The sequence below is a fragment of the Akanthomyces muscarius genome, chromosome 1, assembly GCF_028009165.1.
Source record: "Akanthomyces muscarius strain Ve6 chromosome 1, whole genome shotgun sequence".
Classification (NCBI taxonomy): domain Eukaryota; kingdom Fungi; phylum Ascomycota; class Sordariomycetes; order Hypocreales; family Cordycipitaceae; genus Akanthomyces; species Akanthomyces muscarius.
Window position 1 is genome coordinate 6,997,607 of NC_079241.1, and position 23,557 is coordinate 7,021,163.

General features: G+C 54.4%; 8 protein-coding genes across 9 annotated transcripts; 4 read left to right on the forward strand and 4 right to left on the reverse strand.

The window, feature by feature from the left end:
• Positions 1-1,848: 1,848 nt before the first annotated feature.
• Positions 1,849-2,598, forward strand: LMH87_007385 (uncharacterized protein; the record flags this gene model as incomplete). The annotated part of the gene is made up of 1 exon (XM_056192463.1): positions 1,849-2,598. The coding sequence occupies one exon, from the start codon at positions 1,849-1,851 to the stop codon at positions 2,596-2,598; it is 750 nt and encodes a 249-aa protein (XP_056060681.1).
• Positions 2,599-4,882: 2,284 nt separating this feature from the next.
• LMH87_007386 (uncharacterized protein) lies at positions 4,883-5,864 on the reverse strand (the record flags this gene model as incomplete). Its single annotated transcript, XM_056192464.1, has 6 exons — positions 4,883-4,936; positions 4,996-5,063; positions 5,110-5,121; positions 5,615-5,740; positions 5,798-5,805; positions 5,860-5,864. 6 exons carry the CDS (start codon positions 5,862-5,864, stop codon positions 4,883-4,885), a joined length of 273 nt encoding a protein of 90 aa, XP_056060682.1.
• A 711-nt stretch (positions 5,865-6,575) lies between these two features.
• LMH87_007387 (uncharacterized protein) lies at positions 6,576-8,045 on the forward strand (the record flags this gene model as incomplete). Its single annotated transcript, XM_056192465.1, has 4 exons — positions 6,576-6,863; positions 6,942-7,074; positions 7,162-7,214; positions 7,320-8,045. The coding sequence occupies 4 exons, from the start codon at positions 6,576-6,578 to the stop codon at positions 8,043-8,045; spliced, it is 1,200 nt and encodes a 399-aa protein (XP_056060683.1).
• A 2,316-nt stretch (positions 8,046-10,361) lies between these two features.
• LMH87_007388 (uncharacterized protein) lies at positions 10,362-10,909 on the reverse strand (the record flags this gene model as incomplete). 2 transcript variants are annotated; one of them, XM_056192466.1, is made up of 6 exons in its annotated part: positions 10,362-10,411; positions 10,469-10,519; positions 10,576-10,595; positions 10,648-10,718; positions 10,786-10,791; positions 10,880-10,909. In XM_056192466.1, the coding sequence occupies 6 exons, from the start codon at positions 10,907-10,909 to the stop codon at positions 10,362-10,364; spliced, it is 228 nt and encodes a 75-aa protein (XP_056060684.1). The 2 variants fall into 2 exon arrangements, with proteins under 2 accessions (XP_056060684.1, XP_056060685.1); XM_056192467.1 differs by having other exon boundaries at positions 10,648-10,721.
• A 1,530-nt stretch (positions 10,910-12,439) lies between these two features.
• Positions 12,440-15,403, forward strand: LMH87_007389 (uncharacterized protein; the record flags this gene model as incomplete). The annotated part of the gene is made up of 1 exon (XM_056192468.1): positions 12,440-15,403. The coding sequence occupies one exon, from the start codon at positions 12,440-12,442 to the stop codon at positions 15,401-15,403; it is 2,964 nt and encodes a 987-aa protein (XP_056060686.1).
• Positions 15,404-15,942: 539 nt separating this feature from the next.
• Positions 15,943-19,318, forward strand: LMH87_007390 (uncharacterized protein; the record flags this gene model as incomplete). The annotated part of the gene is made up of 4 exons (XM_056192469.1): positions 15,943-15,951; positions 16,208-16,315; positions 16,378-17,318; positions 17,368-19,318. 4 exons carry the CDS (start codon positions 15,943-15,945, stop codon positions 19,316-19,318), a joined length of 3,009 nt encoding a protein of 1,002 aa, XP_056060687.1.
• A 176-nt stretch (positions 19,319-19,494) lies between these two features.
• LMH87_007391 (uncharacterized protein) lies at positions 19,495-20,115 on the reverse strand (the record flags this gene model as incomplete). Its single annotated transcript, XM_056192471.1, has 1 exon — positions 19,495-20,115. One exon carries the CDS (start codon positions 20,113-20,115, stop codon positions 19,495-19,497), a length of 621 nt encoding a protein of 206 aa, XP_056060688.1.
• A 952-nt stretch (positions 20,116-21,067) lies between these two features.
• On the reverse strand, positions 21,068-22,874 carry LMH87_007392 (uncharacterized protein; the record flags this gene model as incomplete). The annotated part of the gene is made up of 6 exons (XM_056192472.1): positions 21,068-21,142; positions 21,674-21,818; positions 21,911-21,951; positions 22,249-22,352; positions 22,439-22,494; positions 22,762-22,874. 6 exons carry the CDS (start codon positions 22,872-22,874, stop codon positions 21,068-21,070), a joined length of 534 nt encoding a protein of 177 aa, XP_056060689.1.
• Between the last annotated feature and the right edge of the window lie 683 nt (positions 22,875-23,557).

Here is a 23,557-nt window from a genome sequence, read left to right on the forward strand (position 1 = left end):
ACGATGAGTGTAGGTGATGGTTGTGTGAGTGCCTGAAAGAGGCGACGGTTCAAGAGAATAGGCAAGACCCTTCAGATAGGAGTCCAGCAAGAGTGAACGAATGTAACTATTAACTATGCATTGTAAGGTTTAGGAAGCTAGTTTGCCCGCGCTTTGGGCGCGCCTAGCGGCGTTGGGGGACCGAGGCTACCGGCTAAGAGTCGTAGTGCGGGGAACCTTTTGCCGGGCTGAAACGGCAGTCAGAGCTGATTACGTTGAAGATGCTAGAGTACGTCCCAAAATATTAAAGAATCACTTCTATAGGGCGCCTCTAGCTAGGATTTAATTCAACTAAGTCTCTTATCCTATATCGTCTTCGTTATTAAGTTATAGCTAATTCTCTGGAGGGTTACTAAAACGTACCTTTTAAGTAAAACACCACTTTATCTTTATATTATTACTATATATTATATAGACCTTATTAGAAAGGAAGTAGTATACTTAACAAGAGATTAGCTTCCTAAGATACTCTTATATAAGTCTCTTATAATTTACTATATACTTAGTTATTAATCTTAGCTGTTAAAGTTCGTACTAGTAGAGGATTCCTGTTAGGGCGGGCTAGCGGCTAGCAGGACGGGGAGCACTTAGATAAGGGAATTGGGTCTATTGCTACGGGCAGGCACCCCTTAGGTAGGGCAGGCTCTATATATAAGACGTAGCTTAAAGAGCTAAAAATAGGATCCTATAAGGTTCGGGCTAAATATAGGAGCGCGTGTGTGCGCACGTAACAATATGCAGAGGGTAGGACCCTTAACTTAGTCTAGCTATAATAGCACCCTAGCTTCTTAAGTAGGAAACTAGAATTATTATAGAATAATAAAGACTTACCTACTTAAGAAGATATCTATTATAAATAAAGGGTCTTTATTAATAATTTAAATAACACGTCTTTTATCGCGTTTAGATATCTTTCTTAGCTACCTAGGGCGGCGTCTATTACGACCCTTAATTTGGTATTTACAGTGTGTTATAATACTAGAGACATATACTCTATACGCGCCACGTCTTTATAAGAATAACTAATAGGCTACAGGCGCTATAACTTTCCCCTCTTATAAGGACTATAGTTAGGGTTTTAAGTGTATCTAGGCATTATGGCGTGGAATAATTATATTACAAAGTCGAGTGTTGATTTTCTACGCGACGCGACTTAGTATAATAGAATGATTGCCCGACCCCCTCTTAACGCGCCCAGCTTCCCCTGATCACCGTCACCTTTCGCTTTCTACGCTAAGAAGAAGAAAGAAACGTCCAAGCGAGTTCCGCGAATTTCCATTTTGTCTGCTCCTGCTTTCCCCCTAGAGCGGATTGTCGCGGCTGCCGTCTCCTCCAGGTCAATCTCGTTCTCGCTACGGCGCTGCTGTAGTGCCGCAAATACTGGGCTTGGTCTTAAAGCACGTCTAACGTTTGGGAAGAACTAGGGATGGCTCTTACGAGGAACTCTGGCATCAATAGAAGTCCTTCCTGTGAACTTTGGTCCTCATCCTCACATCCGGCCTTGGTCCGCGAGGCTTACCTGCATTTTGTGGCGTATCGGCTGTAGGACCCTCTTTCTTTTAGGTACGTTTGTATATGTTTATGTGGCTATGCAGCCTCTAATCTTATACAGGCACCCATCTATGGTCTCGCGCCAACCAACGCCATCCTCGGCCACTAAATGAGGCTGAGCCATGGCGGCGATCGACAGGAGCACCCCCGCCCCCCCCCCCCCCCCCCCGCCTCATGTCCGTAGATGCCACCTCGATCACAATTTCGATATACACAGCATATTCGATATAGCCCCTAATTGATAGCCCACCGCGCATCATGATATCTCTGGTCGCGTTCGATCTCGATGGAACGCTTGCCGAGAGCAAGCAAGCCCTAAAGGACTCCATGAGCCAGGCGCTCGCTGACCTGCTCTCCGTTGCCCACGTCGCCGTCATCTCGGGCGGCGACTGGCCGCAATTTGAGAAGCAGGTCGCGAGCCGCCTCACCGACAAGGCCGACCTGTCCAAGCTGTGGCTGATGCCCACCACGGGCACCAAGCTCTACACGCACCGCAGCGGCGGCCAATGGGCGCCCGTCTTTGCCGACATCTTCAGCGAGGACAAGCGCCGCGACATCATCGCCGCCTTCAACACCTCGCTCGCCGCCACGGGCTTCACGCCGGAGAAGACGTGGGGCCCGCGCATCGAGGACCGCGGCAGCCAGATTACCTTTTCGGCGCTGGGCCAGGAGGCGCCGATTGCGGAAAAGAAGCACTGGGACCCCGACTTTGCCAAGCGCAAGGTCATCCAGGCCGACCTGCGCCAGCGCCTGCCGGGCCTGTCCATCAACATGGGCGGCGCGACGTCGATTGACATCACCAAGGAGGGCGTCGACAAGGGCTACGCGCTGAAGCGGCTGGCCGAGGTGAGCAAGATCTCGCTCGAGCAGATGATGTTTATCGGCGATGCCATCTTTCCCGGCGGCAACGACTACCCGGCCAAGGAGATTGGGGTCAAGACGGTGCTGGTGCGCGATCCGGACGACACACTGACTGCGATTGCTGCCATTGTCGCCTGTCTGCAGTGACCGAGGAGAAGATACGTGGACCGGTAAAAGAAAAGGCCAAGTCAAATGATGGGGAGAAAGACTTACAACTTGAGCGGACCTGTCGTGTCTTTTTCAACACATATCGAGTCGCCGGTACGAGCCGCAACTCCTTTCTTCCAAACAGTCCATTGTTCGGATGCGTCATAAGATAAAAGACCTCTATGCACATCATTCAAGGCAAATCAATCTTCATTTTTAATCTCTTTTTTTTTTTGTTTTATTACGAGCATCTGTATGATTCTAGTCTATTTCAGGCTCCGATAGGTGTAAAACTTGGTGATGGACTTCATCACGTTCGGCAGCTCGCGCCGATGTTCTTGAGAACCTGACAACCTCCAAATTCTGGGATCATTAGTAAACTGTTCCTGTTTTTCTCTTGTGTTTTTTTATTGCTCTCGCATCCTTCTGTGCCTCTCGTTTATACAGCATTCTCCGCGCGATGCAGCAACTGGCTATTGTCTGGGCAGGACGCCGGTGGAGGAGGCTTGGGGGCATCGCGTGGAATAGAAGGACTACTAGGTGGCAGAAGAGATAGTCCGGTGCGAAGCATTTGCGATACAGAGATGAAGGCTCTGGCGTGAAGGTAGACACGGAGTCTTATACAGTACTTGCTTGTACAGACTAGCCTAGGAGAAGGTTTGACACGATATCTTCATTGCCTTTGGTCCTTCCAGATATGCTAGCGATGTTTGGACGAAGTGCACACGGGTACTCGGCCAGCCCACCCCCAGTCGCCCTCCGTATGCGCGGGATGCAGTGTTACACGACGTGTCTCATTGTAGTCATTGTGTGGCGCAGGCTACACATGTAGCAGCAGACGGTGATGGCGTAAGGAGACTCGCTCGTCAGAAATACAAGAATATTCGACGGTGTCTGACTTCACTCGATAAGCTGCCAGCTACCAGCTGCCAGCTAACAATTGCCCACAGACACGAGCTCACTAGACGCGCCAGTGAACGTAGCTGCGAGCTGCCCCGCAAGAAAACGAATTTGCTAGCAAGGCATACGTTCGGCATATCATGGGCGACTCAATGGTCCCCGTGTCTGCTACCCAGTCAGAAGACAGCCACCTCTCCTCTACCACCGCCGCCCGTGACCGCCTTCCTTGTTGGCTTTGTGTAGCTTCAGCTTTACAAATTGAAGTTATATTGACAATAGATCATTGGCTCCGGCTTTCTGAAGTCCCAGCAAATACAGTCCTCAAACGTTATGCGTCGAATGATGTGGCGGGTTCGCAGCTTCGACTTTTGCAAAGACTTCCCGTCTATCTTTCGATGATCCGTATCCAGATGGGACTCTTTTTACATGGTTCAAAGCAAGGTGAGAACTTTGATGAACAGGATCGCACCAAGAGGCTGACCTTATCTGTGCCTGAATGGGAATCACGAGCGCATTACAAACGAAGCCAAGATTCTGAAGCTAGTTTCTTAGCAAAACACTATTCCTGTGCCGACACTGCTTGCGTATGGAAAATAGCCAGATGGTCGGCGATATCGGAATTTCTTGCAAACGAATATCCGGAATGCTGTGAAGTGACAAGGACTAATTGCAGAGATTGACTGACGATATAAACACGGTCGTTAAAGAGCCATTGCTATTTAATGTCATGATGCACGATGCCGGGTAGGAGTACCACGCGTCGGAGCAAGCCCACCACCCAGCCACTCACGGAAACCTCGACAAAACAGATACAAAAGCTTAGCCTAAGAAAATAGGAAGGAAACGCGATGAAAGGTTGGACTGGCATATCCAGTGGGAAAAGGCTCGTCGCACAAATAGCATGGCCACCAGCACCGTTTCATGTACGGCGAGTGGCGGGGGCGGAGGAGATGAAGAGCGCACCTTCTCAAAGATATTTGACAGTTACAGAGTTGTGCGAGAATTGCTTGGCTTCAATGTGCCCAATTTAGGACAGTTACGCTCTGAATAAAGGACAAAGGATGGATAATTGGAAAGAAAGAGAGGGGGATAACCACCGGCAGCCTTGCTTGTCCCGTCTGCCCGCGACCTTGCGCCTCGGGTTCGTCTCTTCTCGCTACCGGGACTGAGAGTCTCACTACCCACAGAATAACAAAACGATCGAATTCTTTTCCTCCTTCTTCTTTTCCTGTCCAATGACATTGTTCCTCAGTCAAATTCTCCCCGTGCTCCAGCCTTCGTCAAAACGTTTCTTGCCAACCGAGAGAATGAACAAGAAGACAAAGAGGAGCCGACGCCGCGCGAGCGCAGCAGGTTGTGGTGCGCCCACCCATGTATGACGATGTCAGACGGGGTGTATGCTTGTTGAATCGAAAATCGAAACCTGGCTGTTCTTGTGCTGTAGATCTTTGGATTAGGCGATCCTCGGGTCCGTACACTGAACGTTTCAACCCCTACATATAGCCACATCAAAATATTCTTTGACGGCTGGATCCAGCGCTTGAGAGCCGATGCCGACATTAAAACTAAAAGTCAGCTAACGTTTTGGACTTGAGTTAAACATAGCCACACCGTTACAATGCCCTTAGCTCAACTTTTGGCCACAACGTAGATCTATGCATAATTAGCATCTCATCTTGCATGTGGCGGAAGCGGATGTGGAGGCGGGAAAGCCGAGCGCCGCAATTGTCTTAAGACACTCTGTTGACTAAACCAAATCAGTCACCATTGACTAAGATGAATGAGAATCGTTGACTGAATCGAAAGTGTCAGATTGTTACAGTATAGTTCTCGTCGAATTTTCAGCTCCGGTGTCGCGCATTTACTGATGTCGGAAGGTCCCTGTCGATCCTCTTGGCAATGCCCAGACTTGGGTAATATAAAGGCGTGCCAAGAGGACAAAGAGTTTTGGGGCAGGATTACCGCAGAAACCGCGGACCCAACACCGCACGACATTGGTAATTGGAAACAGTAAGATGCAACCACACCGGTGCACTAGGTAGACTGTGCGGAAGCGGGTTGTTATCGGCAGGCGCGGCGGCCGATGGTCATTTTGGTGTGTATTGCCAATTTCTACCACTCAACGCCGGATCAGAGTCACCACAATGAGCCATAGGATCAATGCGGCTTGGTCTAGCCCAGTACGACGAGGATGGATTTTGCCTGTATCGCGGCATCAAAAAGAAAGAAGTGCGCGATACAGCTAGCAATTGCATCCTGTGAGTTTGACGATTGATTGAGTACGTGCAAGGGGGCCTACCAAAGACGCTGGGAGTAAGAGCTGGACCGACAAAGGCCGATGTGTCAGGCTACAAGTTTTACGCCATTCTACTTGGTATGGCTTTGGTTTGGTAAGAACACTGGCCGCCCACAGCTAATCTAAGCGAGCCCATGTATAATCGGGAGTTGAAATAAACTTAATTGCCGTGGTGGGGGGAATAGGCCCGCCCTCTTGCCCCCCGAGGGCCCGGAGGGCTCGCTGCGGACACACGAAGAAAATCTATTGGTCGCCATTCACATTACCCGCAACGGCTAATTTCAAGCATGAACCTTGTCTTGGTAAACCAGGCCGAATCTGGCTGGTGCTAGCAATGAGGGAGCTGCCTCCTACGGAAGTTGATCAACTGCTACAGACTAGCGCCTGGGTGGCCTTGTTCGCAAAGGCCGAACCAATAACACGAAAAGGGAAACTGCAACGTGTAGGCGAACACTTTCCAACGGTGAATGTGGTTTAGTCTTATGAGCCGTGAGCGAGACGGTCGATGGCCTGGAACTGGAGCGGAAATAGCGACCTTCTTAATGAGGCGAAGCGTTGAGACGTGTGCGGGCTTTGAAGCAACTCGACCGAGAGCTAATCAGTGTGTAAGAGGATCATGTTGGTCTTCTATTACGAGAATGCGCTCGTCAGAGCCATAAGTATAAATATATAGACTCTAGCCGCTTCAAATAACTACTCCTCTCGAAATACACAGGTCACAGCTAGTTTATCGCACGGCTTAGACATCCATCATCGTCTTACACCTCAACCATCGCCCAACATGCGCCTGTCCCATCTCCTCTCCATTCTGCCCCTGGCAGCGGCAGTTCCGACCGCCAAGCGTTCCGAGCCCGCTCCCCTCCTGACTCCGCGCGGCGTCAGCGCCGAGAGCCTCGTCGCTGACCAGTACATGGTCAAGTTCAAGGAGGGTAGCGCCCTCGCCGCCGTCGAGGACGCCATGAAGGCGCTCCCCAACGTGGCCGGCGGCGAAATATTTAGCGAGGTGTTCAAAGGTTTCGCCGGCCACTTTGACGCGGCGACTCTGGGCCTCATTCGCGACCACCCGGATGTAAGTTTTTTGCTACCTTTTTGAAACCGTAGAATTGGAGAAACCGCAGAGTACTGATGAGAATCATCATGTTGCAAGGTCGAGTATGTGGAACAGAATGCCAAGATGACTGCTTTTGCCCCCGTCACGCAGAGCTCGTCGACTTGGGGACTCGCTCGCATATCCCACAAGAACACTGGCGCTAGCAGCTACATTTACGACTCTTCTGCCGGTAAGAAGGCCTGAAATCCTTGCATCGGGGCAAGCCGCGCGTTGATGAGTGACGGAGAGCAAGTTACTCACAATTTGCGTCAACTAGGATCTGGAACCTGCAGCTACATTGTCGACAGCGGCATTGACGCCTCCCACTCTGTAAGCCCAACTTTACGCAATAGCAGGAGCAGATGCGAGAGGCAGATGGTGTCTTCGGATCTATTTAAACTCACCGTATACATTGTGTTCTAACCTATTGATCAGGACTTTGGCGGCCGCGCGCAGCAGATCAAGTCCTTCATCGGCCAAGGCGGCGACACGTGCGGCCACGGCACGCACGTGGCCGGCACCATCGGCAGCACCACGTACGGCGTGGCCAAGAAGACGAGCCTCTTTGGCGTCAAGGTGCTCGAGTACAACAGCCGCACGGGCAAGTGCGAGGGCCCCAACGACGGCATCATCCGCGGCCTCGAGTACGTGGCGCAGGACGCCGCGCGCCGCAACTGCCCCAAGGGCGTCGTGGTTAACATGAGCCTGGGCGGCGGCTTTTCGCAGGCGTCCAATGACGCCGTCGCCGCACTCGTGCGCAAGGGCTTCTTCGTGGCCGTGGCTGCCGGCAACGGCGACGAGAATAACATTCCCATTGATGCGGCCGACGTGTCTCCGGCCTCGGAGCCGTCGGCGTGCACGGTCGGCGCGAGCGATAAGAACGACGACATTGCGAGCTTCTCCAACTATGGCGAGCCGCTTGATATTCACGGCCCCGGCGTCAACGTCGTCAGCCTGCGTATTGGTGGCGGCACGACCACCATGTCGGGCACGTCGATGGCGACGCCGCACATTGCCGGCCTCGCGGCGTACTTTATGGGCCTGGGTCGCTCGGCCGAGGGCATGTGCGACTACCTGCAGAGCATCTCGATCAAGGACGCCATCTCGGGAGTGCGCGAGGGCACCAAGAACCTGCTTGCGCAAAACGACCAGGCTAAATAGGCCAGCGCGCCGACGCAGTAGCGAGGAGGAATTGTCTGTGTCGATGGGAAACTTTCAAGGGCAATGACTGGACTGAAGAAGAAATTTTGTTTGAGAGCTAATCGATTCTCGAATTATTGTATATGGCCCCTTTGTGATTGATGAATATAGCTTGAACTGAATACTCAATCATAGCCATGACCATCATCTCCACCTACTACGCTGGCAGCAAACACTGGACGGTGCCAAGAGACTAAGTTGGTCGCTGTGTCTCGTAACCTCAGCGGAACGAACACTCGGCAACACCGTGACGAACCGTTATACCACACAGTGCGATAATAGCTGGGCGGTAGAGAGCCACCAACGATGCACGACTGCTAGAGAATGGTGGCTTAAAGATGCAAAGGACCACCAAAACGCAAACAGTATCGCTGTTAGTAAAAGGCAAGCACCGCGACGACACGCGAGTCGTTTGAATAGGACCCATAAAAGAGAAATCAATGGGACGGAAAAGCATCTCGCTGTTCCAACAATGCCTCCATCTGGTCTAAGGGTACGATGTCTGGGTGTCAGCTAGGTGTGTCAGCGGTTACTTTGAGCCTTGTGAGAGGCTTTTCTCCTTTCCATAAGCAGTACGTCCTACAGAGGCATATAAGAAATGTTTCCCTGTCCTGTCCAACGACGACCTAAGCTGATGCAGTGGCAGCACACTCTATTGACACGCGGTGAAAGTTGTGTGGAAGTCTACAGCTTGTGAAGTACAATAGATCTGTGCCTGGAAGAGGCAGAGAGACCCAGGCTCGACTCCTAGGCTCGGGGTTGTCATCCTTTGCGGTCTTTTTTTCTTTCTTTTTTGGGTTTGTGGCAATCTGTTCTTTCCGTCTGAAAGGCACATGTGCAGCGTAGCTGGCTTTCAGCCAGGGCGCAAGGCAAAAAAAGCCACAAAAGTGCATGGCCGGCGGCGTATCTGTGTATCTCGTAGCAGAAGGAAAAAAAAGTCAAAACTTGTGGGCAAGGTAAAGAGAACTCGCTCGACATGTTCGTGATTTGGACGAGACGAAACGAGACGCTGTTGGCTGGCGAGCGCAGCGCACTGCCTGGTAATTTAGCTGCAGCCTTGCGAGCTTGGACAAGTTACCTTTACGGTGGTGGTAGATTGCCCAGAAAATGTACAGCATGTAAGGAATGCTGTAGTCTCCGAGCTTGAACAACCAGGAACCGGAAGACACGGCCGGCAGGCCTTTCTTGCTTGGTGCGGGTTGGCTGGAGGCATCTATCTGTTGGCTGTGATGGCTCGCTCCCGGTTGGTTGCTGGGCTGGCTGCGGCGTCATTTTGGCTCATTTCGTCTCGGGCGGCGATGGCGCGGAAGCCACTGCTCTGGGCTGCTCCTGGTAGGCTTTTGCCTTGCTCTCAAAAGTCTCCCTAAACAACTGTGTGAGGCGCCAGGCTGGCTGGACTTGGTGATATTCAGTCATATGCGCCCCACAGTATATATTCTACTTGATTTGCTGCAGGGTGGGAATGTTTGCGCTAGACATGCATGTTTCTCACCGGCGGCGCGGGGTTGACTCCCAGTAGAAACATGTGTCCGGTGTCACACGCGGTGGGAGAAGAAGAGGATGACGAGAAAAAAAAACACTGTGACTCTCCTTCTGTCGATCAATGCCGAGAGGGACGAAAAGCCCGTGGCCCTGTCCTTGCGGATGCAGAGCGGATGGAGGTTGCTGCAGCGGCTGACCACTTGTCCGTTCCGAGACACGAAGACAGGTGAAAAAAAGCTTAACTTTTGAGGGGGAAGCAAACGCCCGCTGCCGACTGCGGGGTACCGAACCGAGTCCCCTAAATGAACGAAGCTGCAAATAGGGACTTTTCTTTGACGCGATCGGAAGGGCAACTTGACGTTAGTCCGTGGGTAGCGACTTTGGTTGCGTGTCGTCGTCGTGGTTGCAATGCTGCAGCTTCCCCGCCCATCCTTTCTTCTTCCCTCCGTCTCTGCACCCCCACTTGTTAGGTAAAAGAGGGACAAGTCGACGAGTTTTCTTTCCTTCATAAAAGCCGGCAAGTGTCCATGTCGATCTGCGTACGAGTCCCGAGGTGACGCGCCGGTTGACCCAGGAGGGGTTTGGGGAGTTGTCAGGCACCGGCCGGCCGGCATGGGAGGTTACAAAACGCCTCACTGTCACCTGTCTGGGTATAAGATGGATGGGCGGATAAAATTAACCAGCAGGTTTTAGACTTCAGGCAGCTGTTTTATGTTTCAAGGACGGGATGGACCATGACGTGGCATCCAGACGTAAGCTAGGCAGCTGAGTCGTGCAAGCTGTGCAAGCTGTTGGCTATGCTATATGCCCTCCTCCAGTGACGGCAACAAGGGCAAACTGATTGACTGGAGACAGGGTCAAGAAAATGCAACATTGGCTCTGCCCTTGGAGGCGGCACCCACAAAGCCAACTAGTTACGTGCTCGGTCTGTCTCAGCCAGCACGCGACAATGACTAAAGCATGGCAGCGATGACTTTGCAGTACGGTCCGACAACCGACATGGGCATACCCGTACGCTTTGGAGTAAGTCTATTCACTCATGAGGCTTGTCGTCCATGGCCGGAGTTGGTCATAGTATTACTGGTACTCAATATAGCGTCCGGTAGCGGCCCCCACAGCGCATATTAATACCAGCGGTGAAAAGATATCGTCCTTCTTCTTTATTTAGTTACCAGGCGACGATGATCTCTAGCGCGTTGGTACGCTACCCAGTACTTACTTGGTCCTGTTCAAGATACCCATTATGCACTCGGGCGCTGCCGTTAAATTGCGCTGCGGCACTTCCGGAGCCCTCCCTGCCGCTCGACTCGGACCGCCGATAGTTGAAAATCAGGAATGCTCATCGGCCAAGGCAGCAAGCGATGTGCTGAGAACAAATTGACAATGCCAGTGAAAACAATCCTCTCCGCTTCCTGGTGCAGAATTCCTCCCACCATCTGTGACGGCCCCTCCCCGGCCAGTGGCGCGATATCACACTGCCAATGGGCGCCATGGTACCCTGTGCTGGACCGCCTCTCCCCTCCTTGTCAGTGTCGTACATTGCGAGCCGCTCTCACGTGGCCAGAAAAGGGCAGCGAAAAGCAGGTCAAGAAAGAGGGTGTCTTCGAAGACGACGGCGTTGTCGAGTACACCCTACTACCATGGCATGTCGCTTGGCATTCGTCGAACAATAGAATGCCAATGTCACCAAGTCGGATATACTTGGTCAATCACCTGTCAATAGGAACAAGCCACAAGGTGAGGTGCGCCCCCTGGTAAGCCTTTTTATCCTGCTGTCCTTTGGTCCTCGGTACATGTCGGCTGCGATCTGGGCACTCCAGATCCAGGGCCCGCCAGCGCCCAGAGCCCCATCCCTCAACCCCCTGTAATCCACTGAAGGAGAGCCCTGGCTGGCTGCGTCAGTGGCTCAGCAGCCCGGTTGCAGCGGTCACCCTGCCACTGGTAGAAAGAATCAGGAAGAGGGTGAGGGGGGCACTAAACTGTCACCTGGCAGCACAAGCTTTTTTTTTTTTCTTTATTTTTTTCACCTTTGCTTCTCTCGTTATTCCGTGGGGGATTTGTGGCTTGCCCCTGTTTCTGCCTAGCGGTGTTTAAATATGGTTCGCGATAATTACAAGGCAGAGACGGGCGTCTTGTCCTTCCTTTTCCGTACCAAGAGCGAGGCCAGCTGGCCAGGCAATTGTCAGGATACTACCTAAGGAACTGGTACATACCTAGGTGGTTAGAGTGCTGAATGTGTACGAATAATGCAGCGCTACATCCGCTGTAAAAGCAGACCTCCTCTCCGCTGGCCAACCGCTAACCAGCCCGAAAACGGTCTGCATCGTCGCTCCCCATTAGCTCCCCCCAGGCTTGATTCTACTGGCTCCCGCCGACCCTCCCTCAGCCCACTGCGCTGCGCTGCGCTGCAAAGCCCGTCCAAGCCGAAAATCTCACAACATCTTCGCTCTCCACACTGCCAGGGCCTTCTTTTTTCTTTCTTCAACCACCCTCGCAGCCTGCCCACCGACAACATCGCCCGCCTGACGCTGCCCCAATCCCTCCAGCGACCGGCTTCAATCAACACCGCTGCAACGGCGCGCGGCTGCGCTCAACTTGCATCCATCGATTCCATCGACGCTCGCCGCACCCACCCGCTCGATCGATTTATTTATCGCTACGGCAGTCAAGCCACGAAACGCATGCCGACCCTACTCTAGATCGATTGCTTACCCAGCCCTGGCCGCGCAACGCAGGCACGACATCCAGTCGCCCCTCCTCAACCCTTTATCCTCTCCCCTCCGGATCTAGCCATTCACCCTCCCTGCTGTTTGGTCCCGACCTTGCAACAAGGTCCTGGGACCTCGCAGAGAGTGGGAGCCCCAGCGCTTCGCATGCCTCGTGCGTCAGGCTCTGGCAAGCGACAATCCGGCGGCGGTCATCGCGACTCCAGGCAGGACAATGGATCTGTAACCTCCGGTAAACGGGGTTCCGGCAGAAAGAGCCAGTCCGGTAATACGGCAGCTTCTGCTTCTGCCAGGCCGCTCGACAACGGTGCTGCTGTCTCAACCGCCTCGTCGCTTCACAACGGCCACGCCAACGGCCACGCCAACGGCACCGCCGCTGCACCCACCCATGTCGCTGCCAAGTGTCCCGTAGATGCCTCCGTTGCCACCCTCGTCGCCGACGACAAGGCCGCCGCCGACGCTGCCAGGAGAGCTTCTCTAGGCGCTGAATCCGAGTCATCGTCTGACCAGTTCCACAACGCCGCCACCCACGTCCAAGCCCCCAACGGCAACGCCAACGGCTCGCCCGTCGACAGCTCCCTCAGGCAGATTGACGTCAATGTCCTCAAGAACTCAGAGGTCCATCGCGACTCTGGAATCCTTGACATGGCTTCCACCGTCCTCCGGGCTCTTCCTATGCAAGACACCCTTGCAATCCTCATCATACTCATGCACATCCCTACCATCTCCCTCTTGGGCATCTACGCCATCTTTGCCTGCATCACCTTTGTCCCGCCAGTCAGGACCAACTCGGGCATGAACCTCAATCTCGCCGAGATTTTCGACGGCAACTCCACCACCCCGTCGCTTGTCACTGTCGCCTGTATGGACATCTTCTTCCTGCTCATATGGCTCTTTCTTTGGGCCCCGATCCAGGACGCTGTTCTCGACCTTGCCAAGCCGGTCATTGCCATTACCCTCGGCGGCGCCACTCGCAACGATCCATCTTTTCGTGGTATTCGTACCGGCTTTACTTGGGTCTTCATGTATCACATTATTCGTGGAACTCAATCACAATGGGGCCATCTCGTACCCGATATGCCCGAGGCCTGGCGCAAGGTTCTGTCCGAGGACACCCCTATAGGCTACTATAGCAAGCTCTACGAACAGTCAAGCCCCTATGCATGGATAAGAAGTATTTTCGCCATACATATATTAACCCAAAGCTTTCTGCGTTATGTACGAGAATGGTATTTGCGTCGCGAGAAAGGCGACTCCAACCCTCCAAATCCCAACGAACTAGAATCCGCCAAAAATCAGCCCGGCCAACTTGTCGCGCCCGACGCCGCCAATGACGCCAATACAAGCTTAAATCCAGCCGATACTGCAATATCCACGCCCACGCTGCCCCCGCCACCGCCCACGCCGCAGCTGTCCACCGCCAAGAAGAGACGGAAGCAGAGTGCACAGGTCCGCCTGAAGCAGCCACTATGGGCTGCTCTGGCTAGCACCAAGATTGTCGTCGTCAAGGAATATCAGCTCTCTCACGCGCCATCCGAGTCCGCCGGCGCCAACGCCACTGACATTCACAACCTGGGCAATGCTCCTTTTGACCGCGAGCCGAGGCAGATTTGGATATCCTACATCGGCAGTGACGAGATCTGCTTTAACACGAGTTACTTTGCACATGCCGAATTCGAGCCCGTTTCGTCTCCCGCGGAACCGGATCCAGAGGCACCCCCTCGACCGACCGGAATCGATACCACCAAGCCCTTCTACGTCAAGGTGAACAATGCCTTTTGGCAGCCCACGCGCATGCATGCCGTCAAGGAACCCGATGACGAGCCAAGCGAAGCTTCGCGCTGGACTGGAGACATTTACGGTCTGCGCCCGGCATCCAAGTATGTCTGCGAGTTTGTCGACAGCCGCACGGACAAGGTCCTCTTTACCGCCAGCATTCGCACCGTCAAAGAAGCGCTGCGATCCAAGGATGGCTTGTCACCAATGATTGCCGAGGGGCCGCAGTCGCTGCGCCCTGATTCGCCCGTCACCACGCTCAAGACATCCATCGAAGCCGCTCAGGTAAAGCTCACGGAGGAGAAGAATCGCCTCAAAAACTCTCGCAAGGACTGCAAGATTCGCATCAACGCGCTCAAAAAGGAAAACGAAGCCACCGACAACCAGCTCGCCACGGCCGGAAACAGCGACGAGAAGCATCGACAAAAGATTCGCCAGCAGGACATTTTGCGTACTCAGGCAGAACGTGAGGCCGAAGAGCTTGCGGATACTGTCAAACGCTACGACTCGTCTCCAGAGCTCCTTGAAAGGAAGAAAAAGGTCGAACGCACTTGCTCGATGGAAAAGAAGATATTTGACGCTGCCCAGAAGGAATTCAACAAGCACCGATCTGAGCTGGAGAGCGAAGTCAAGGCCAAGGAGGTGGAGCGATCGAACCTCAACACCCGTCGAAACAAGATCGCGACCCGCATTGCCAAGGTGGACAATGAGCTTGTCAATCTCACTGATGCCAACAGCCGGGGGCTCAACGAGGCAGAGCGCCGCAAGCAGGAGCGAAACGCCCGCATGGAAAATATTACCGCTATTGAGCAAAACTACGAGGAACGCATTCGCAAAGCCCGCGATGAGAACAACGTCCGTGTCGATGCGGTCATCAATCTCCAGCAGCAGCTTGAAACCATTCAATCGACCATGTCTGCCGGCAATGGCGTCATGATGGATAATCTTGATTCTGGCATGACACCGTTCCCACCGCCGCAGTCAGCTCCATGGAATCCAAGTGCCGGACAAGCTGCCTTTTCCGGTAGCCTCTGGCCTGTCACGTCGGGTGACTTGCAGCCGTCTCTGTCCGGTACTGCGCTTCCTCCATCTACAATGGGGTGGCAAGGCCCCGTGACAATGGCAGCCAACGAGAATGCCGCAGCGAGAATGCGCAGCTCTAGTATGCTAAGCGACGTTAGCGGCTTCACCGGCTCCAGTGATGGCAGTCCTGATGCGTCGCCCTTCTTTCCGTACAATCAGCCGATTGGAAAGGCTGGCCACGGCCACCGCGGTATTGGTGCCAACAGAAGCAACGGAAGCAGCGGCAGCGGCGCAGACGGCAGCCCTATCTAACTTTTGTGCCATGCTCATGGTCCACGGGAGAAAGGTTCAATGTGTGCAGCGTATGCAGTTGGAATAACAGCGGTTAGGTGTAGTCTAACACGATGGTTCTTTTAATCTCTGCTCTGGCCTGTGATGATGAATTCATAAAAATAAAAGTAAAAGATGTACGGATTAGACGAGGCAAGTTGCACTGTAATTGCAGCGCGTGCATGACGGACCTCGTTTGAGATTTGTATTGCTCCACAGGCAACCTGCCGTCACCACCAAAAAGCTAGGGCCAGCCAGGGACCTTTCCATACAACGCCATCCCCTGCATTTTCCCAAGACAACGCGTTAGCGGCGGACCGACTAGGGACAAGTAGGCAATCAGGCTAATCTACCTACTCGTTGTTTACGTTGAATTTCGTCCATCGACCCTCAGGACAAATCATCGACAGAGCTTCCACGAGAACCGACCGACACATACCTACGAGACCCAAGGGAACGTCAGAAAGAGAGCTGCCCTGCAGCTGGAAGAACCGCCCTCGAGAAATGACGTGACAGCAGCCATGGACTTTGTAAGTTTTGGTCAATTTTACCCTGTCGGATCACTCTAGCCCTCGGTGGAAACGGGATCGAACGATGGGAGGACGGGCGTTTTTTTCGACAACAACAGACGAATGCAATGCAGACCCCGCACGCGACGCAGCACCGGACGCTGGAAAATGCATAGCCTGCTGTGGCGAGGCGGCGGCTTTGATTGAAGCTGGAGGAAAACACACCATGAAGTTGGGAGACAGGACAGTTTTGCTAACGAGGCGGGCGTCGAAATAGTGGTCGCGACTGTTAAGCCCCTTGTCGGCTGGGTCATCTCGGCAGGACCAGGCCAAGGACCCTTCGAAACGACTCCATCGCTTCGAAAAGGAATACGGCAGCCTACTAGTAAGCTTTGCTACAACTCGAACACACACACATGTAGCATGGCCCTGTGCTGACACCACCAGGCAACATGGCGAACTTCGTCCAACCTCGTCCGCGACAGCGACGCCGCCGAAACGCTCGAGATTCGCCTCCAGGAGCTCACCAACATTCTTAGCGACGAATCGCGCCGGCCACTACCGCACCCGTGCATTCAGTACGCCTCGATCAAGCAGATCTACGTGCCGATTGGCAAAATCGCGACGACGTCCTACAACGAGTGGATCATCAAAGAGGCCGTCCTCTTCTTCGCCACGCTCATCGAGAGCGAAGAGGAGGCTTTCGTTGAGAACCCAGCTTTTTCGGCGAGCCTGACGAACCTGCTCGTGCGTATCACCGGCGTCAACAGCGTCCGCCTGGGGCTGGACACGGAGTCGCGCGTTGTGGAGCTCGCGTTCAACATCACCACCAAGATCCGCCTCGACCCGGACATCCTGCCCGCGTGGTTCAAGGCCGGGCAGGCGGCGGCGCAGTTTACCAGCGAGCGCGGCCAGGACGTGCAGGACCGGTTTGCGGGCCGTTCGCAGCGCGCCGACTTCCCGCTGTTTTACATCCTGATGGACTACATCCACCATGAAGGCAAGGTCGGCGACTTTGCGCGGACGGGCCTGCTGTACATAATCGAGGCGGCGTCCAACTCGGCGGCGCTGGAGCAGTGGATCGTCGAGAGTGACCTGTCGACGCTCATGGCCACAGGCCTCGGCGCGCTGTACAGCCAGCTGAGCCGCAAGCTCGTCATTGACCACCTCCCGCACGACCTGCCCCCGATCCTGGCCCTTTCCGACTACGAGCACCCGACGTCAAGCTATGAAATTGTGAGCTCGTGCGCGCCCGAGTTCCAGTCGCACCTCGAGACGTTTCTCTCGCATCTCTTGTTCTGGCAGGACGTGCTGAACCACTGTAGGTCGGTGGAGGTCAAGTCGACGCTTCTGGAGCACTTTCAGGTCATTTTCCTGCAACAACTATTGTACGTGTGCAGTTGGTCAGGATGGAAACGAAACTTGCTGACGAGACAGATATCCCTCGCTTCTTGAGTCTTCAGATATCGACGGCGGCTCATCGGTTGCTGTGCTGACATATCTGCGCCGTATCCTCGAGTCGCTCGACCACCCCGACATGATTAACCTTATTCTACATTATCTTCTCGCTCTACCAGACGGCAGCTCGTCGGCCAAGAGTGCGCCGCCGCGACCCAAGATTAGCGCCGCCCGCCGCCGCAAATCTATGGATCTAGCCACCATGATGGCGTCCAAGACGGATATGACGGTGACGCCGATCCTCTTTAACCTTGTCGATCTCGTTCTCGCGTGCTTGCGCTCGCGCAACCAGCAAACCATCCACGTCACGCTGCAGCTGGTGTCGGCGATTCTTAAGAGGCACCACCGTTACGCCATCATCACTCTCCTCAAAACCGAGGTGCTGCCCAGTCGCACGGTGAACCGCACTGTCGGTGCGCACGAGCAGGAGATTGAGTATCTCATGGACCTGGCTAGCTCTATTGGCGGCTACGGGAACTTTGACGACACGTATCAGAATATTCTGCGAGATACCATGGTGCGACTCGAGAGCCACCCGTGCTCACTGAAGCTCGTCGCTCCCAAGGTCTCGACAAACAATCACAGGCTGCCGGCCATACCGGATAGTCTACCTGGCGCCCCACGCGACGTACGCGAGCATACGCTGCGCATGGATGACCCGTTGCTTAACTCCATACTGGATCTTCTTGATGGCTTCTTCATGAACCCCGTCGAGACGAATCTGTCCGTTACCGAGACGATTGTCGACCTTGCCGTTTGTGGATACATGAGCATAGAGGGTTGGCTGGCACGCAGTCCTTCCACATATGACTATGGTGACGACGATGAGGACGACGGCAACACGACTGCCGGCTTTACATCGACTACAGCAAGCGAAGCCGATGTGCAGCGTGCAGCTTCTGACGCGCCTGATGCGGAGGAGGAAGTTAGCTCCGCTGAGTCGTCAGAGGAGACCGATCTCCTCAAAACCATGGAGCGATGCCGACAGCGTCCGGTCTGGAACAGCGAGTCTCTGCCGCGCATTCTTAACATGCTCAAGCGGCTGTGCGACCAGGTCAACAACTACAAAACCAGCATCCCCCGCTTCAACGAGCTGCTCCAGCAACGCCGCGATGCCTTTCACACTGCAGACTCGATCCTGGACACTCCGGCGCCGCCACCACCGCCGGCGCCCTCGTCTATGGCGCCCGCACCGATACGCTCCCCTATGCCGGGGACACCGGACCGTCCTGGCAGCCTGGACGAGATTATTCGCACCGGCTCCCCGTCCAAGCCCTCTGCCCTAGAAGGGTTCGCGCAGCGTCTGCTCTCGGAGCTGGGCACACCCAGCCGATCTTCCAGTCCTCGCGCCGGAGGCAAAAAGGAGTCGCGGTCGCCATCCGGCACTAGCACGCCCAGTGGCTCCGGCGCCAGCGAACAGCTTCCTGTGCGTCCGCCGCTGCCGCCAAAGGAGTATTCATCGTCTCCATATGCAGCGGGCGGGCATGACCGCAGCATCTCGCCGAGCAACGGTGGCATCGGCGTCCGCCCCCCGCACGCCGACCGCGACGGCATTAGTGTTAGCCAGACGGCCGAGTACGCCGCCATGGACCAGAGCATCTTGGCCAAGCGCGTAGGTTTGCCGCCAGAGCCTTCTGTCAAGCCAATTCCACTGGACCTGACGTATCGTCCGCCGCCAGAGTCGACCTCGGATGACGAGGAGGAAGATGATGATGATGAAGGCCACTTTCAGGACGATGATGATGATGGGGATGTGGCTATTGCGCCGGATGATTCGGAGACGGGAAGCGTGCTTGACGATGGCGGCAATGAGAATGTTTCGGTGTCGCACGTGCTGACCAATGTCATCATCTTTCAGAGCTTCCTGATGGAGTTGGCGAGTCTGATGCAGGTCCGCGCGGGGTTGTTTGACGAGGTGCGCTATGTGTAGAGTTCAACAGAAGAGAAAAACAATGTGTGGAAAGGAGAAATTGAAGACGCGTTATTTTTATTTCTTTTTAATTAGTACATAGATGGAATATGGAATGGTGGGTGGGGGCTGGAGGGGAATGGTTGACATGGCATTGCTTATACATACATTATACCTCTTGTCTATTTTTATTTAGTCTATACAACTGTCGATAATGATGCCTCCTCTCCCTCCCTGGACTGACTGCCGCGTCTCAAAATCTGTAAAATCTCTTCAGCACACTCTTCTGGCGCCCTGTCCTTTGTATAAATTGTGTACTTGGCCAGTCGCCCATTACTCTCATGCGTCAAAAAGTGCCGATTCAGACCCAGCTCCTTGCCTCTTCTCGCCTCCATAATCCGCGCCGCCTCGTCGACGTCCTCGCACGGCAAAACCAGAAAGACGTGCTCAAAAGGCGCCATGAGCGCCTCCACGGCAGCCAGCTCCTCTGGGTTGTCGTAGACGGAGTGGCCGGCGCCGAAATCGAGTATCTTGCCAAAGAACTCGTCTGGCTGGCGCGCAGCGTTGCCGAGGATGTGGCAGACGGCCTGGAACTCGAAGACGGTCCAGTGCGCGTAAAAGGCCCACAGGCCGTGGGTGTCATAGATGGACTGCGCGACGGCGGGGGAGTAGCCGTACGGCGCATACAGGGCGTCGCGGTGGCGGTCGAGGCTGTAGAGCGGCTTGGCGAGCGAGGTGGCGAGGAGGGCGCCGATGGTGGACTTGCCGGCGCCTTCGGGACCGATGAGTATGATGGTTTTGCTTTCCATTCTGAACATGTATATATATGTATATAAATAGGATGAATCGAGCGGCGTGGTCGTTGGCCGAAGATGCGGGGTTGGCCATGTACTCGGACTTTGGCCTCTCTGTCAGCGCGGGGATTTCTAGTCGGATTAGACTCTTTTCCTAGTTGGGCAGAGCGGGCATGAGTACGCCGTAGACGGCTGAAGATGCGGGACAACGGAAATGTCCTCTTTTAGGGGGTCTATATGTTGAGTAAGTAGAAGCGGTTTGGACGAGGCTTCGCTCTACGGCTGATGGCTCAAGGAACCAGTGACTCATAGTATTATGACATTCTTTTTCCGTGGGTATTCTGAACTTACGAGGCCGACCAGCCTTCCACAGGACTCTCCTTTTGGTTAAACGAATATAGTACAGAAACGAGACAAGGAATAGCAACGGGGCGGTATGCTTTATGGACAAGATTCAGCGCTGGGGTTCGCGACAAGAGTAATGGCACTCGAAGGCGGGAGAGTAAGCAGTCTATATACTAGTATTTAGATGCTAGCTTCCTCACTATGATAAAGAAGCTGCATCGCTCTTAAAATAGCTTCTAGAGTTGTTGCATTTTACTTGTAGCAGCCGTTCGTGGGTTCTTGCCTCACGGCCCACGCAGACTTCTGACGCAACAGGTGGTCATTGGCCCTGTGGCCTCCATTCAGAGCATTGAACAGTCATCTGCTATTCCTGAATGGGTGCTGCAGATTTGTGAATATTTACTACTTTACGTAGCTTCAAGACTATTCTGCGTATGGCGATTGGCATGGGCTGTAGTCAAAAGAAAGGTCTCATGTACTGCGGCATCTCGACATCCAGTCGTGTTGGATCATTCTGCTGGACAGCGCTCCGAACTGAGATTGCCAATTAGCGTCTCGGTACGTCTGATCCTCGTAGCATCTTTTGGGTCTGCCAAAGGAAGCCATGTCATTGGGCGCCGTATGCTACACTTCAAACAGCGGATGGGATCGGCTCATCAAAGCAATCCTCCCACCCCGTCTTGCCCGAGAGCCAGAAGACCCTCAGCTTCTCGAGCGCAGTAATGGACGAGTTGGACACATCTGGGACTCTCCAAATCGCCAGGAGAGACGCATCGATGTATAGCTGATTCTCAACAGCGTCGTCCGCGACCGCAACGCCCGCCATAATCAACGGCCACGCAAGCCAGACTTTCAGCCTGCCCTTTCCTGACCATTTACGCAGCAGACCCAGCAATTCATCACGGTGCTGTCTGCGCAAGTTCTCGTATACACTACAGCCCGGAGAGGCTGGGTATGAGCTCTCGATTAGCAAGCTGGACGCGGCCCAGGCGGCGGTAGCCGAGGGCGGCAGCGTCAGGATGCCATAGAGCCGGATGGCGACGGCGTATATGCGCCCCATGATTCGCGCCTGACGCCGCACTTCGTCACCCTTGTCGCCATACCTTTCCTCGACCCATTCCCCCAAGTCAAAAAGAAGCAGGGTGTCGAAAGTCTCTTGCACCTGCGCCGCCACGCTGGCGTGCTCTGGCGACAGCTTGGTGCAGGAGAGGGCGACGCGCAGCCTCGTAATGCGGACCCTGGCGAGATGGAACTCGACCGGACAGGGCTCGACCTTGTTAGGGTCAAAAGCAATCAGCGTTCTAATTTCTTCGTCGGTAAAGTCGTCCGAGCCTTTGATCTGCTGGCCAGCCGGGCAGGTTGTGTTGATCTGCATTGTGAAGCTGAAGAGCTCAAGACATGGTTAGCGCTTTTTTCATTGCCTATCCTCTTCTTCTTCTTCAGTATATTGTACGGCGATGTGTATAGCACGTACGCCAGTATGGGGGATAAGCGAGATTTCTCTGGCTTTGGCAGCTTCATAATCTCAGAAGCCCCTCCTCGATGCTCGACATACGCCAAGAATCCGCGCAGATGAGCCTTCCACAGAAACAGCGCCACCTTGAGATCGGATATGAGCAGCTGTAGAATCGCAAGAGTCGCCGGCGCCTCCTCGGTGTACTTTGCGTCGTCGCGGAGCAGCTGGTTGACGGAATTAATATTGGTCAGCACGCTCCGGTGGTAGCCCGCCCAGGACGCCTCAAACGCAGGATCCTCGCCCGGTCGGAGCACCGTCCCGCGCGCCTTGGAGGCGCGCTCGAGCTGGTCGCTGACGATGTTTGCGTAGAAGATCTGCCGTGGGAAATTGGGGTCCTTGACGTCGCTTGGTCGTAGCCTGCGCGCCTCGGGCGAGAGATCCGGCTCGACGACTTCGAAAACTGCACCGCACGGTTGTTGTCAGTTTGATCGTTTGTCAAGTCTCGACCGCGGGGAGGGAGAAGCGCGCGAGTCGCGGGTGACGCACAGTATCGCAGCGTCTCTTGGAATTCCCAGTCGAAGGGCTCGATTTCGGGAGAGGCGCTGCGTGGGAGGAGCCATCGCTTCTGCGCTGAGGCATCGCGCCGTACGCTGGCCCAGCCGCTTGCCGACGAGTCCGGCTGCGTGTACCCTCGGCAGACGAGGCGGCCTGTGGTGCAGCGTCTGCAAATAGGTCTTGTCTCGTCACACTTGATGCGGCGCGCACTGTGAGCGAAAAGAAAAATCCGTTAGAATACGTCTTTCCAGCACGCGCCCAGAAAATGAACTTGCCGGCATGTGAGACAGCCTGTCCGGGCCCGCGGCGCCCACCTCCGCTGTCGTACGCCTCCGGTGACGGTGTGGCCGAGGGGCGCCTCGGGGCTGCTGGAATTTCTGCCGTAGTCAGTGGACAGAGGATCTTCTATCACGAATGTCAAGACCATGGCTTTTTTCTATGGTGGTGAGAAAGAGGACCCAGAGGTACATGTGAGGGTGCGGCAGCTAGTTATTAAGTTCGGAGAATGTGGCGAGCGGGGCAGCCCGTTCGCGACGCCGGCGAGGCTATTGATGGGGCCGTGGCGGCATTAAAAGTCCCGGGCTGAAAGTGCAAAATCGGGGTACCGAGATTGCCAATTGTTCCTATAAATAGCTGGCCTTCCAAAGGCGCAAAGAAGCTCCCCCATGTGATGACTTTCGCCCGCCAATGGCTGTTGGGTTGCAGCTTGATCTTCTAGGCAAATGCGCTCATGATATCTAGCCAATTTCTTTGCGCTTGGACAATTATGTGCAGCGCGGCTCAGAAAGAACCAAACTTCTGTGCCTTGTGCAGAAAAATAGAGCAAGCTTTAATCTATACAAAGCCCTACGAAACACACGCAAGCGGCCTGTCGAAGCAGTCTTCCCACTCTGTCCTGCCCGAGGCCCAGAACGGGCGCAGCTTTCGAATCGCTATAATCAAACACGCCGAGGTATTTGGCAGCGCCCATATCGACAACAGCGACTTTTCGATAAAGTCCTGGTCCTCGGCCGCGCCGTCCGCGACAGCCACGCCGGCGACAATGAGCGGCCAGCAGAGCGACGTCGTGTGCATGAGCATGTGCCGCGACTGCCGCACCAGCGCCAGCAG